Genomic DNA, 14,962 nt, shown 5'->3' on the forward strand with positions numbered 1-14,962 from the left:
GTTTAGTGGAGGAACTGGCAGTGACTCCCGGACAGTGGTGATAGTCCTTCTCTGATGGCGGTAAACTTAGCTCTGTGACTGTGAAACTCTGAAACTGTCTCTTACTTGACACCATGTCCGATGCTGGACCAACCCCCTTCCATGTCTCATGCTAGAAGACTGGTCGGGCCCAGCTGTCTGTCTGCAGGAAGAGAGAGAGAGAGACAGAGAGTGACAGGGAGTTCAGATGTCACTGTATATGTGTAATGATCCTGAGTTGGACAGCTAGTTCAACTTTGGGCATTTTGCCACGACACTGAGAAATGAGAGTGTAATACATTGTATAGTAGTTAGAATAGAACAAAGAGCAGGAAGAAGTATGGGCAAACTGTTACTGTCTGCTTGTTGTATGGTAATGCTGGAATAAATGTTGTGTTGTTGGGACATGGACATATATGGTTTATACAGTTTTTAAGATACTTTCACTGACATAAATGAGGTGTACAAAATAATAGAGATACCTGTCAGCGTTTATGGTACAATTTCAAAACATAGCTCCAAAATGAAAGTGAGTGTACAATAACTATACAATGTTTTGGGGTGTTTCTTTACTCTCTTATGATGTCTCATTGCTATTCAGATAGTTAACGATGTTTTATTATGGTGTATAATTTTAATTTCAAATATATATGACTGACTGCGTACCTGGTCTTCACATGTTCATATGAACATCAAACTCACATCCATGGTCAAACCTGGCAGACCTGTGTGACGCAGAGCTCTGACGTCCTTACGCACCATGGGAATTGTGGCTGAACGTACTTTCGTTTTCTTTACTAACTTTTCCAAGGAACAGAAACTTGACGAAAACTGTGAGTAAAGGAAATGACTCAGTGCCAACCTTTGCGCCATAACTACTCTGACAGAGCATAATACACGAATAATAGAGTGTAAGTTAATGCTAACGCTGAAAGTAGGTTTGTTTTAAACTAGCGAGTCTTGGCAGTTTGTGTTTGTGCTAATCGGACTGCCCAGCTAGCAAGTTGGGTTTCACTAATAACGTTAACTTATTACACTGATGATTGAACTAACGACTTAATGTAGTGGCAGTTTAGTTAGAAAATAGTTTATAATGCTTTTAACCCGTTTGAACAGCCGCTTATAACCGTTGTTGACGTTAGCAGTGATTAATGGGAAATAATGCAGCGAAGTTAGCATTAAAATAATGTTAGCCATAGCACAGTTGTTTTTGAAACAATGCAAACCATAATCTAAAGTGCAATACGTGTGGTAACTGCAGATGGCTGGAGAACCTACTGAGAGACCTGAACTGGGAGATGAAGGAGAAGAAGGAGACGCGACAGATGCCAAACCTGACCGCAGGGGGAGATTTCTGCTGTTTGGGAGGTGACTTCCTTTTCAACTCATTTACTGTGTCTGCAGAGGGAAACCTATACATCCATGAGGGAGACTCACATAGTATAGGCCTTAAGGGATTGAATTCACTTAAATTCACTTCAGCAGACCATCTATATGAATATGCGTTGTTCTTTAGCTTTAGCTTTCACTTTCATTATCATTCTCTCCCTAGTTAGTGAGAATAGAACAGTACCAGTGGAAAAAGGGGAACAAAAAAGACAAACCACCAATTGCTGAGCAACCCTGTCAGTGAAGAAGACAGTTAATACTGGACGAAAGGTTGAAAAAAAAAAAAAACAGAGTGACGTAATTTAATAGAGAATAACAACCAGAAGAAAGAGGAACAGGGTTGCAGCTGCAAAGCAGTCAAGTCATGCATATCTAGTTATGCACAGCCTTCTCAATGTTACACAAATGAAATTACAACAGATAAAAATAATCACTAGGAAAATATCAACAACCAAAATACACACATATTAAGCAACAGATGATAGTTTGATAAAGCACCCATATCTTGTTGTGCCATTGAAATAACAAGTACAGTTTACTGTTTTATTCTGCAGTTTAGAAGAAACAGAAATGGGCTGTGCTTTGTTTTTGGCATGTAAGTTTCATATTATAATTGTACCTCTTCTCAAATAATGTAAAACTAAATGTGCATAGACACTTATTTGCTGAAACAGTTACCTATTACAATGAGAAAGCATAACAAAATTCACACAAGGATGCACTTTCAGTAAGATTAACAGTTCTGTACATGAAGGTGACATTGGTTCCTCTTTGCCTCAACTAATCAAAACTTTAAAAAACAAGAGATATTCCCTTGATTTGACACAGCAACCTAGTTTTGGATAGTCTAATTAGTATAATGGGGCAAGGAACGTGAACACAATCTTAAAACTCAATTTTGGGACTGGGGTCAGTCCTCGAGTGGCTGCTCAAAATTAGACTGTACTACAGCAGGGTCTAAAAAAGTCATTAAATCCTAGAGTGTGGGCCTTGTTATAACGTCTTGTGCCTGACGTTGTTCTGTAAAGGTGTAAACAAGGCATCATTAAGGGAGTAGCCTCTGTTTATTCCAGTCTGACTCACAAGGTGGCACTGTGAGCCTTTGTATTGGAGGGACATTTGTCATCCATGTTTCTTCCAGACACTGGTAACCAAACGCAAAGTCTGTGTCCTCTGTCAGGTATTTAGGTTTTTACTCCAAACTGTCAGGATAACAATGGATGATTTTTATTTTTTTTTAAATCATAAAACTACATTAAGAAGATTCTCATATTATATACTATAGAGAGTGTCTTTATTAAATCAAATTGTTTAAATACAAAATATGTCATAGTATATGAAGAAATTAGCATTTAACATTTAACATTTAAAAACTGTATTCCCAATCTGTTGAGTTTGTGTTTTGCATAGCCGCTAGTCATGGCTACTTTATGACAAACATGGGCGCTATATTTACAAGTATGATGTAAGACTAATGTCACCTTATTTACAGTATGAGAGTGTGTTTCAAAAGATCAAATTGTGATCCCTCTTTAGTCATGCATGTCATGCTGAGTCATCTCTAAAGAAATTGTGTATAATATAATGAAGACAATGATGATAATCATGTGATAATCAAGACAATTATGATAATCATAATCATTAAGTGGTTGAATTTCAGCCAAGTCTTGTTTTAACCATCACAGAAATGATTCATCTCAAAGAGTCTTTGGTTAGTTGTAGTATGTTGAGGTGTTTAATGAGGGTTCTCAGGAATTTATGTTTTTTTAGTTGTATTCCTTATAGTCAGGCACTCACAGTATGTATGTCGGTACAGGTGGATTCTGTGCCTGTCAGCAGAGGAGCAACTTGTTGCCCTGTCTGACCTCAGCAGGGAGCGAGGTGCAGGGGCCATGTGTGAATAGGCCTTTAGAAAGCGCTGGTGTGGTGGCGAGGGTGCTGACTCAGGGGGCCACAGTGCGCCGCCCCTGTCCTCAGCACCCGCTGGACCAGTCAGGTCTCCATCCAGTACAGAGAGCATGTCAGTATCCTAGCACACAGCCAAAAATTAAGCTGCCAGGTCTGGAGAAACATACTCTTTTGGGGGAAAAAAAGAAACGAGACAAAACCAACGCATTTCAGATGCAGAGTGGCGTAGCGCTTAATGACGAACCCAGGTAAGACCGACCGAACCGCCTCATATTCCTCTTCACCGTCCTCCTACCTGCTGCTCTTTCTGCCATGCCCAGCCCACAGGAAAACAGAGTTGAAGCTCTTTGCCCACCCTCGTGCAATTGTTTGGTACGGTATGTTGGCACAATTCGGAGGCGGGAGGGGGGCTTCAAAAAGTTCTGGATCACATGTTTGTTAGAATATGGCTGTGCTGCCTGTGAGTGTATGTGCATGAGACTGTTGGTTCGCATTGCTGTGTATTGTTCCCATGCTTGAGTAACCTGATGACTAGGCTCTTCTGGAACAAGCCTGGATTTTGTGAGCCCCCAGTGGGCCACTGTTGGCTTAGCTATCTGGATGGATCTTTTAAAGAATGGAAATATGACAGGTCTGTGAGAATTGCCACTCGTGGAAGATTTCCTCTCGCTCAATCTACATTGATGTGGTTATAATTTTTTAAAATCTGCGCAGAGCGAAAATGTTCTAGTTTCTTCTTTAACCTGACGGTGGATTACTGCAACCAAATTTGGCCGTGACATTAATGCCTTATTTGAAAATGTATGTACTCTTTGGTTTCGGAGTAAGTGGTTCAGAGTGTTTTCAGTTTCATGTGAGTTTTACTTGTATTGGATGTACATTTACTTGTGCTGAAGTAACTGCTATGTGTAAAAACATTTCAGCTTAGAAGACACTGTCATATTCTTTAAGAGCCAAGAATATTTTCTTGGAAACTTTTGATGTACAAGACGCTGTCATGTACAGTAAGAGTCAACATTATGGAAGTTCTATCTGAGCTTATGGACTTAAAGATTAGCATGTTTTTCAAACTTGTAGCATCTAAGAATTTAGGCTTGACTGGATCATAATTTTTTTTTTTTAATTGAAAGGCCAGTGTATTTGTTATTCTTATGAATATTATCATTTTCATTCCTATTTTTAGTCTTATTTATGTTTGATCTAAAAAAAAAAAACATAGGAATATTGTTATGAATGTTATCTGTTACATTGTGTACATTTATTTTATATTCTGTCTTTTGAAAATGTAGTTGAACTTAAGAATGTCTGTGTTACTGCTCATAAGTAAATAATATTGCAGTAGTGTAGTGTTGTATTTTGCCTTAATATTTTATTTCTCTCTGATTCCTCTAGTAAGAAGAATAAGGATGGCCAGACGCGGGAGCAGGACTACTCTTCTGAAAGCCATTACAGAATTGTTTCACCAACATTCCAGTATAAGATGAGCCACCAGCGAGTGGGCAAGTGCATCATCATCAACAACAAAAACTTTGATGAAAAGACAGGTACAGCAAACATGTTTCAAAGACATCACACATCTAATTTTGCTCAATATTATTGCATAAAGAGCGCGTATTCTAAGCATCTTGTTTCGACAGGGATGAATGTACGCAATGGCACGGACCGAGACGCAGGTGAGCTGTTCAAGTGCTTCAAGAGCCTGGGCTTCGATGTCTGTATTTACAATGATCAGACATGTGAGAAGATGGAGCGTCTTCTCAGAGAAGGTGAGTAGTAAAGCCCTCTGTCGCTCAGTGTTGGCACCTAAGATTTTTCATCCTCGCCTCTTTCTCTCAAACTGGACAAAGTATAAAACAACCACGGTTCCCACGGTCACAGATAAGGTCATTTGAACTTTGTCTATGTACAACATGGAAAACATGCCCAAGAAAATGGTTGTTCCCGCGTAGTGTTGGTCTCACAGTAGTTGCTGGCAGATCTAGTAATCTTGAAAGGAATGATGGCCCACCATAAAAATGCCTTTATTGATGCACATAAACATAAACATTTTCTCTGGCTCAATATGGGCATGCATCTAGCCTTCATTATGTAGTGATTGCCGATAATTTGAACTTGTTGATAATTTGAAAATTTCAGCTATCCTCTGTAGCTCTCACTAGCGGCTGTCTACACACAAGTTCACTTTTAAGACTGTTAATCTTAATGAATGTTGTATTTTTTCCTAAAATCACCAGGGCAGACACCAGGTGGGGCCGTTGTGAAACTAATTGCCTAAATGCTAGTGACTAGCATGGCTTTGACCTTGAATTGTGAAGACAGTTGAAAGGTCACCTCTCATGACATCTGCCTATAGAAACTACAGTGAACCTTTTGTTTTATACAATGTGACATTTTAATGCCTGCCATTCTTTAGAATCTGTACAGTTGCTGGTAGTTTTCCAGTCTGTCTTTATGTCTGTCAGCCAGACAGCTACCGGACAGATGCCATTAATCTCAGTACTGATAATGTTGAGCCCTGGAGAATGAAACACAATAATTTTTTCTTGCTTTACAATCAATTCAAACCTTTATCATTATCATCACCTTTAGCAACATTTTGTCTCACAGTCTCTTGTAAAATTAATGGCTGGATTTTCATGACATTATTATTTATACTCATGGTGCCCAATGGACAGATCCTAATGATTTTGGATACGCATAACCTTTTTTCCAGTGTCAACAAAAAGCCAAAAAATTTGAGTTCTACACAAGAAATGTCAAAATCTAATAGAAAGATTACAATTAATTTTCATCTACACAATAATGCTCCCCTGAGGACAAACATGGCATTTTGTACACAAGTGGTTTTAAACTCTTTAATATCATTATAAATGTAAAAGGTGAACGGCTAAAGGAATTCTAGATGAGGCCATTAAGTTACTGAGATTGCACATTAATTTAGAGAAGTTTCACGAGGCCCGAGCTAAGCGTTGAGTATTTGTTTGTGTGTGTATGGGTCAGCCTCGGAGGAAGACCATAGTGACAGCTCGTGTTTCGCCTGTATCCTGCTAAGCCACGGTGAGGAGGGCATGATCTACGGCACAGATGGAGCCATGCCCATCAAGACCATGACCTCGCTGTTCAGGGGGGACATGTGCAAAAGCTTAGTCGGAAAGCCAAAACTCTTCTTCATCCAGGTACGCAGCTCTGAAGACTTTCATTTATAAATGATGACGTGATATACAAAAAAAAATGTAGTGGTTATCTAACATTAATGCTACAGTTGTTGACAACTCATAGATTTATGTATCAAACCAACAACCTTTGGCCCAGATGGTCAGCCTAGAGGTTGAATGACAAAAAATTTAACTTTTGCAGTTGCTGTTGTTGAGAGGACAGATTTGAATGGCTTGCAGTAGCTCCCCATGGACAGATGATGGTTGCTGTGTAAAAAAAAAAAAATTTGCCCATCCCAGCTTTTAAAAATAGTTAATGTTTTAATTGCTTCACCAGGTCATCGTTGAGAAAGCTACTCAGGATCACAATGAAATGTCATTTCATTTACTTCACCAGGCTTGTCGGGGTTCCGAATTTGATGATGGTATACAGACAGATTCGGGTCCGCCGAACGACACCCTGGAGACCGATGCTAATCCGAGACATAAGATCCCTGTAGAGGCAGATTTCCTCTTTGCCTACTCCACTGTGCCAGGTAAAGCGCTGATTTGAAGTGAAGTCTCATTTTAAAGTATATGTTTTTATTGCCAAAAGTGTTTTGGGTATGTATGATGTTCTTGCGCTGGACGTATCAGCATTGCTTCAGTGGTGACTCGTGTTGATTTTTCCAGGGTATTACTCATGGAGGAACCCTGGACGCGGCTCCTGGTTTGTCCAGGCGCTCTGCAACGTCCTCAACGAGTTTGGCAAGCAGCTGGAGATAATGCAGATCCTGACACGGGTCAACTACATGGTGGCCACCAGCTTTGAGTCCTGGTCTGAAGACCCACGCTTCAGTGAGAAGAAGCAGATTCCCTGCGTGGTCTCTATGCTGACGAAAGAACTGTATTTCAACTGACCGCCAACCTAACTGACCGGACTGTATGCTATCAAAGACTGACTGACTGACTGACTAGACTGACTGTTTCAGGTACTGGCTAAGCGGTCAAAGCATTCAGGGATGATTCAGGCCCAGCAGGACACTGCACATTCGGAGCACATAACATTTTGCATGTGTAGTTGGGCCCGAAAACCAGCACTCGTAAGAAAAAAAAAAAATTTTACAGTGGCACTCCGCGTTCATGTGTTGATGGTGAAATTTATTCCACTTCTTCAGGTTGTTCTTCAGAAAAATGGCGTCACATTTGATCTGATCTTTGTCGACAGGCATTGTGAAATATCCATGTTATTCTACCGGCCCGGAAAATTTGCTGCCAGTTTTTGTGGGTTTGGGGAATCATATCTGAATATGTGTCTCTCTATTTTCCAGCATTTGCAGTAGATGTTTTAAGGGACTGTACCTACTGGACAAGGGCAAGCAAGGACGGGTAAAAGTTGGCAGTAGCAATTACTGCCATGGAATCAGCTTCTGAGTAACTGAAATAATTGTTGTTCTGAGAGTAGTCTCTCCAGAAACTGATCATAAACCTGTCTAATGCAGTCCAGTGCATCTGTAGAGTGTACAATACTCTATCACTATTACACAGTAAAATAAATTATAAACTAGGTGAGAGTTGAATGTTTTAAAGCATTAATTCATCTTGTCCTTTTATATTTATACAATATGATTTTTTAAAAAACAATAAGTGAAGGCTCTTTTGAGATGCACTAAGAGGTGTATAGAAATTTTCTCTATGAGAGTGAATAGAGTGATTACAAATTCAAATGGGAGAGATGAGGGACCTGCCTTGATTATAAACACTGAATTGTTATTATCATCTGGAAAATGGATTAGATCATTTTCAGCTATCCGTGTTTTAATGTTTTCAGCTGTCAGTTGTCAAAAACAAAAGAGACAAAAGAAAAAGACAACACTCCTCTGAGCAGAAACATATCACGATGCTCTTGCCAAAGGCTCAGTGTCTCAGCCTTCCTAGCAAGTTTAAGTTGGTAGCAGCATGCTGGCATCCTCAGGTTCTTTAATGTCCCATGAAGTGGGTAAATGTAATGTTAAAGAATTTCATATACGTATGGCTAGGAAGGTGTGATCTTTTGCTGTGTAGTGATTAGTTCTATGAGATTTTGGGTCAAGTGCATAGTTCATAGTCCACCCCCATGAAGGCAATAATCATTTGCAATTTTGCGAGTTTTCACAGCGTGATGTTGAAGACTTCACTTGCTTGTCATTCAAGCACGAGAAGGTGAAGTTCGTGTATTTGCATCCGATCAAAAATAATGCACTTGTCTTATTTATTAGTCAAATCAGTTTTATGAATTTCCCTTTTTGAAATCTTTCAAATTAGACATTCCTCTTAAATACCTTTATGGAATGATAGAATACACGCTGCTGGGTTTTTACACCAGATAGAGAATTTAAGAATGTCTAAAACTGTTATAAACTTGGGAAATATCATATTGTAAAGCTGGACTGGGGCCCAAAGCACAAATGCCACATCATTTCACTGTATATTAGTGTTGTACATTGTCATACTCTACACTGTAGTAACAGGTGCCAAGCAATGTCTTACTATTCTAACTTTAAAAATTGAGATTTGCTTTCGAGTGATTTTAAAAACCCAAACGATTAAAAATAAAAAAATAAAATAGATTTATATATTATTTTTAAGCACTTTGTGCACTTTGCCAAGTTTTTTTCCAAAAATATTGCATAATTTAGTAAGTGAATTACTATGACAAATTATATGGTAAAATCTGAAAATATGTTGTTTCATATATAAAAGACATTTGCTGCTGGTCCTTACAATTTACACAAAGTTTGTTTATGCAGATACACTCTTATTGTTCCCAAGTCTGTCATTCACAGAGGCAGCTATTACTGGTGGTGACAAGTCTGAACATACACAATCCACATGTCTGCAATACACACACACACACGCGCACACACACACACTGTTGCTGCAATGTTTTTAAATTATTCACGATTGCATGTATATAATTTAGGGGGAAAGGTCAGCAGTAGCTTTCATTTTCTTATTACACTTTCTCCTTTTCTCGCTTTGTATTTTTTTATCAGTCATTTTTAATTATTTTAATAACACTTACATAATATTTATAGGTGCCAGGAGTGTGATCAATACTGGCATTGCCCATTCTTGTCCAATACAGCCACAACTCTTGAGCCCTCTCGACACATGGATCTCTGATCAGTGATGTGGTGCCCAACCTGTGCTGAAAGGAGTGTTTGCTCCACTTGTTTTGGAATGGAATTGAAGGAGGGAAAAAATTATTTTTAGGGGTAAAATTTTAATGCTTTCCGGTGTTAAATGCTGTTGTCCTCAGGAATATATTTGAAAATATTTGGAAAAATGAATGAATGAATTACATTGAAATTATAATCTGGCCCGATATTTTATTCATTTGGGGCAATACCTTGTTTAAATAACTTCAAAACAGAGGAATGCTTATGTAAACAATTTATTGTATTAAACATAAAGAATTTATTGTGTAATAAGTTGTGTGTCATTTTTTCTTGCACATCTGTAAACACAGACCACATTGAAAGGCTACTATTTTTTGACACCAGGATGATATTGATACAATTAACACATTTATTTTAATTTACTTCACCAAATATTAAAGACTCTTAAAAGTAAGAAGTTACTCTCGGCGTTAGGTTAAATTTTTAGCAGTCCATAGTTTTAATACTAGACAAACCATGTCAGCCTTCTGTTTAACCTTGAAGGATAAAGCTGGAGGTATTTATATTTTCCGTATGGTATACAAATCCCATAATAAACCAAAACCAACAATGAGTTTATAATATTTGTACATTTATGTAAAGAAAGACTGGTATAGCTTATTCCTCTGCCACATAGACCCTATTGCTTTGCAAAAACTATTAAAACACATCAGTGAGCCACACTGTTGAGCTGAGTGACATGTTGCTTCATTATGATAAATATGGCAGTGTTAATTTTGAGTTGAACACAGAGCATCTTGCTATTGTAAATAGTCACTAGAGCACTAAATGTGTATCAATCCACAACTAAAAGTAGTCCCCAACAAATGCACTGTTTACTGCTGTTTGAGTAATATGATAGCCTAATTAACATGATTCACGGTACCCAGCTGTTTTAGGAAATTACGTATGGCTGTTAATATACTGTATATCTTAAAAAATATCATTTTAAAAGTTTTAATGGAAACAAATGGGCTTGTGGCTGGGTTTGAAAGTTTAAAAGTATTCAGAGGTGGACTAATGCATTGTTGCTTTTTGTATTTTCATGAGATGAATTGATAAGAAGAAAAATATAGAATAACACCAGCTTTACTCCTAAAGTTAAAGCCATGGTAGACAAGTCCAAAATCTTGATCAGGTGCTAAAAGCAGGTCTGAAATAAAAGGTTATTTATTATTCTTTCTTTCTTTGGCAACTCAACTTCTGTCTTCCTCAATTCTTCATCTATGTATTCTGATTCATCATGGCTTAAAAATAAACTACCCTTTGCCAAAGGTGGAGGTAAGAGGGAGCAGCTCTTACATCACGTTAGCTTCGGTATGTCCACTATAAAGAAAGGCATGAATGACTGGAAATGAACCACACCTGATTTAACATTGATATAGACCTGAAAAGTTCACCTCCAAGGTATTTTGACTAACCTGACATGCACCAACTCTGATCAGGCACCTGATGCGCATGCCCCGGGGTGCAGCACATTCTTGACCACCTCTGCCCCCATTCTTCCTGCCTGAATGCCCCAGCTCAGAGAACAGGAGGTGATCGGGAAGCATCACAGATTTTAAGGGACTTCCAGTTTGTGCCCTCATTGTCATGACCAGGACATATCGCTTGATATAAAGTGGCAGTGAAGGTCCCGGCACAGAAGCAGTGGAGGGGGGTCATCGTATCAGCTCCAACGAAGCACACCAACCCCCCGGGGAAGCTGCAGTATACCCCAATGCGTGTGAACTGTCTTCCTGCCAGCAGAGGCAGCTCATGCTGCACACCACCATGCCACGCAGTGTAGTCTCCATTGAAGTATTCCACACACCAAGACTCTTTGCCTCGGCCCAGCCAGCATTCCTCCTCGCGGCCTTTGCGTGGGATGCTCGGGTAGGTGAGCCCCAGCTCCCAGTAGGTCTTCCCACTCACCTCCACCTCCCAGTACTGGCGGCCCTCGCTGAAGCCCTCCTGGCTGATTACGTTTAGGGTGTTGTTGAAGCGGGTGGGAGTCTCACGGACATCTTGCCAGGTGTCTATGTAGGTGGCTGAGTCACCTTTGGGAGAGATAATCAGCTTGGGGTGTGCGGTGTCAGCGTCGAGGACAACATCTGCAGCATCTGTGTGAGAGACATCAGAAAAATTGAGTGGAGTCGCAACCTTTGACATAGCTGGGAGCAAGACTCCTTCACATGTCAGTCTTCCTGTGTTTTTGGGTGAACTCACAGCTCTGAAACAGCTTCTTGGTGACAGGGACCTGGGATCTGATGAACAGCAGCAGGTTGATGGTAAGACTCAGCAGTTGTTCGTTCTTGAACTCATCCATCTGGATCAGGTCAGGGTCAGTCAGCTTCAGAGTCTCAGAAATTCTAAACACAAACAAAACAAAACAGTTGCTACCACTCACCGGGCTGCAAACATCAATTAAGTCTTCGCTTTTGTCATTTCAATTAAACCAGTAATAACCCATGTGACGAATTTCCCAATTACCGCGCACAAATATGAACATATACTTGATGCAAACATAACTGTGAAAACAAACAATAATGAGACATTTAGAATTGACACTGACAAATACTTCTAATGATAATTGTTCTATTATTTAACAGTTCTAACAACAAATAATAAATATACATGAGTCATAGAATTTAATAAGCGTAGCATTTTAATTTGAAATTTGCTATATGAGCGTGATCACGTGTAGTGTTAAATAGGAACCAGTCTGTCCTTCACATTGACAAGGAAATGTTGTTTATAAAAATAAAGTGTTAATATTGTGTCAGTGGGAAACTTGCTGTGCCCTGTGAGTAACTGTTCTAGATAAATTACGCAACTCCAATTTTGTTTGAATTTTCCACTTTGGTGTTTTCAGTTTGTCAGAAGAAAGGTGTGTGGTATGTTTGGTAGCTACTGATGCAGGCTGATCTACTGTAGGTGCCTAATCAAACATGAGCATGTTAACCTCACACAAGAGGATTCTGTAGCTGCTTATATTGAAGTGTAAACATACCTTTTTTCTGTTTCAGCAGTCTGTAGAAGATATAAGAGAGAAGACATAATCACTGATCTTTACACCACTGAAAGAGCCTGAGACACGCAGTAAAATGTGTTGCCTCAAATCACAACTTAAATTCGTCCTTGTGTTAACCTGAAAGTCAGTTTCTTGCGTGTCCTTTATCACGTGGGCGCTAAGGTTGTCCAGTTCCTGGTTCAGCTCCTGGGTGAGGTGGTAGCAGTCCTCTATCCTCTCCTCCACTAACTTCTCTGTGGCCTCGTGCTCTGTGTCCAGCTGAGTCAGAGTGATACGAAGATCCTCGTCCAAGACCCTCTTCATGTCCTCATACTTCTTCCTGATTTTCTCCTTCACTGCGTTAGTCTTTTTCTAAGATGAGAGAAATACATTTGTAACAGTGAACCATATTGGCACAATTATATCCATTGTGAGATCATGAATATAACCACCGAACACAATAGAGCTATTTTCATTCTCAGTTAACTGACAATTATTGTCTCAATCAATCCGTTAATTGTGTGGCCTATAGAATATCAGTTTCTACTATCACATATGATGAAGAAAAACAGCTGATCCTAACAACTGAGGATATACATTGCAGCAACTGTTGGATGTTTTCGCTTGAAAATGACTTAGATGATTGATGATGATTATCAGAATAGTTGCAGATTCATTTTCTGCCAAAAGACTTATCAATTAATTGTCTAATCATTTCAGCTCAGAGCACAGTATGTTAATTTGGCACATGAGCAACAAGGAAAGTAACTATAAAATGAGCTTCCAGGCAGCACAGATTCTACAGAGTGCAATAAACAAAAACAAGCCAGTCGATGGAAGAGCACAGGAAAATGGCAAAACAAAAAACAAAACAAAACAAAAAAAAAATTGGCAGGATCCATAACTCCACAATCCATAACTCATTTACCCTTGAGGTGAATGTGCTTCAGCAGCACAAAGACATATGCTCCACTGCTGTCAGCTAAAATCAAGAATATGAGGCACTGAACAAACTAAACAAATGAGGGCTTCAGGTTACACAGCATGCATCATGATTTTAGGAATGTGACAATGACCCTTGGGATGTTGTGGAACATAATGTCCACAGCAGACACTGCCTCTTATGGGACGACATTGGCCAACCTCTCCGTTGTTTTTGATGTAATACCCCAAAGAATTCAGACCCTTCTCACCAACGTTTATTACATTTTGATCTTATCTGTGGAGAAGGTACAGACACTACTGATTGCAAAGTCACATTTTCTCCCCCCATGTGGTGTTTGTTTGATGTTAGCCGGCAATCTAATGGCAAAAAAGGTGAGAAATGACTAACTAATCCCACATGTCAGCAAGCAATTTATGTTGTATTTGCAAGTCAAACAAGATGACAGACTTACAGTTATCTCCTCCTGCTTAGCTGCCAGCTTCTTCATCCTGTAGGCAATGACATCTCTTTGTCGCTGCAGGTGCTGCTGATGTCTCAGAAGGATTTCCTTTAAAAAAAAAAAAAAAAAACACACACACACACACACACACACACACACACACACACACACACACACACACACACACACACACACACACACACACAGGCAGGAAAATCATAAGAAAGAGTTCAAGAATTGCAGGTAAAAGGAAGTGAAAAGATAGGCCTTAGGGTGGTGGGTCAACAGTGTCATTGTAATTTCTTCTAAAGAGAAGAAAAAAAAGAGAAGAAAACAAAAGAAAAAAAAAGAGAGGAAGTGCTTACTTCGTATGTGACCTTCCCTCCTACCTTACTATTCATCTTCTGTAGAGTAGTGCAGATTAAACTCCACCAACCAGCGACCACACGACCACGAGGGCTTTTATAGGCCTGCCGCAGATGTGAAGGCTTTGTCACGGGGGAGGCGCATGCTTGCGAGTGCACTGTCCTGGTGCACTTGCAAGCATGCGCCTTGTTTTATTTAGGAGATACCATGAATCTAGATGTGGGAGACAAGAGGAAGGAAACATGGTTTAAGGCGGAGAAGGGCTACTGGAGCGGGACACGGGCAAACTGTCAGACTTGAAGAGTTATTTCATGTCCTACTGATCGAGATGCCCGTGAGAGCTCTCTCTATATTTATATACCAGCCTGACATGACCTTGATGCCATGATGTATGTGTGTGAGAGTGTGTGTGTGTTTATGTGTTGACCCACTTGCTATTTGAAGGAGTTTGTGGAGTGTATAAGACGCTGTTGTTGTTTTTGTTCATACACAGTGCTTTTTTCGCAAATATTACATGTACATGGGGGACTTAGGTTTCTTAAGAAATTATATTTGTCTCAGCTGATGCCT

At 39.5% G+C, this 14,962-nt stretch overlaps 2 protein-coding genes across 3 annotated transcripts; one reads left to right on the forward strand and one right to left on the reverse strand.

Moving 5' to 3' along the window:
* Positions 1–774: 774 nt before the first annotated feature.
* Positions 775–9,898, forward strand: casp7 (caspase 7). Of its 2 annotated transcripts, none has more exons than XM_022742724.1 (7): positions 775–851; positions 1,280–1,386; positions 4,708–4,859; positions 4,953–5,081; positions 6,316–6,491; positions 6,868–7,006; positions 7,143–9,898. In XM_022742724.1, the coding sequence occupies exons 2-7, from the start codon at positions 1,280–1,282 to the stop codon at positions 7,367–7,369; spliced, it is 930 nt and encodes a 309-aa protein (XP_022598445.1). In that variant the 5' UTR covers positions 775–851; the 3' UTR covers positions 7,370–9,898. The 2 variants fall into 2 exon arrangements, with proteins under 2 accessions (XP_022598445.1, XP_022598446.1); XM_022742725.1 differs by having other exon boundaries at positions 839–929.
* Positions 9,899–11,045: 1,147 nt separating this feature from the next.
* Positions 11,046–14,427, reverse strand: LOC111219613 (E3 ubiquitin-protein ligase TRIM39-like). Its single transcript, XM_022742328.1, has 6 exons — positions 14,392–14,427; positions 14,039–14,134; positions 12,780–13,013; positions 12,642–12,661; positions 11,858–12,000; positions 11,046–11,751 (listed from the first exon to the last, which is right to left on the reverse strand). Exons 1-6 carry the CDS (start codon positions 14,425–14,427, stop codon positions 11,174–11,176), a joined length of 1,107 nt encoding a protein of 368 aa, XP_022598049.1. The 3' UTR covers positions 11,046–11,173.
* Between the last annotated feature and the right edge of the window lie 535 nt (positions 14,428–14,962).

Source organism: Seriola dumerili, unplaced genomic scaffold, assembly GCF_002260705.1.
Source record: "Seriola dumerili isolate Sdu_G_001 unplaced genomic scaffold, Sdu_1.0 BDQW01000068.1, whole genome shotgun sequence".
NCBI lineage: Eukaryota > Metazoa > Chordata > Actinopteri > Carangiformes > Carangidae > Seriola > Seriola dumerili.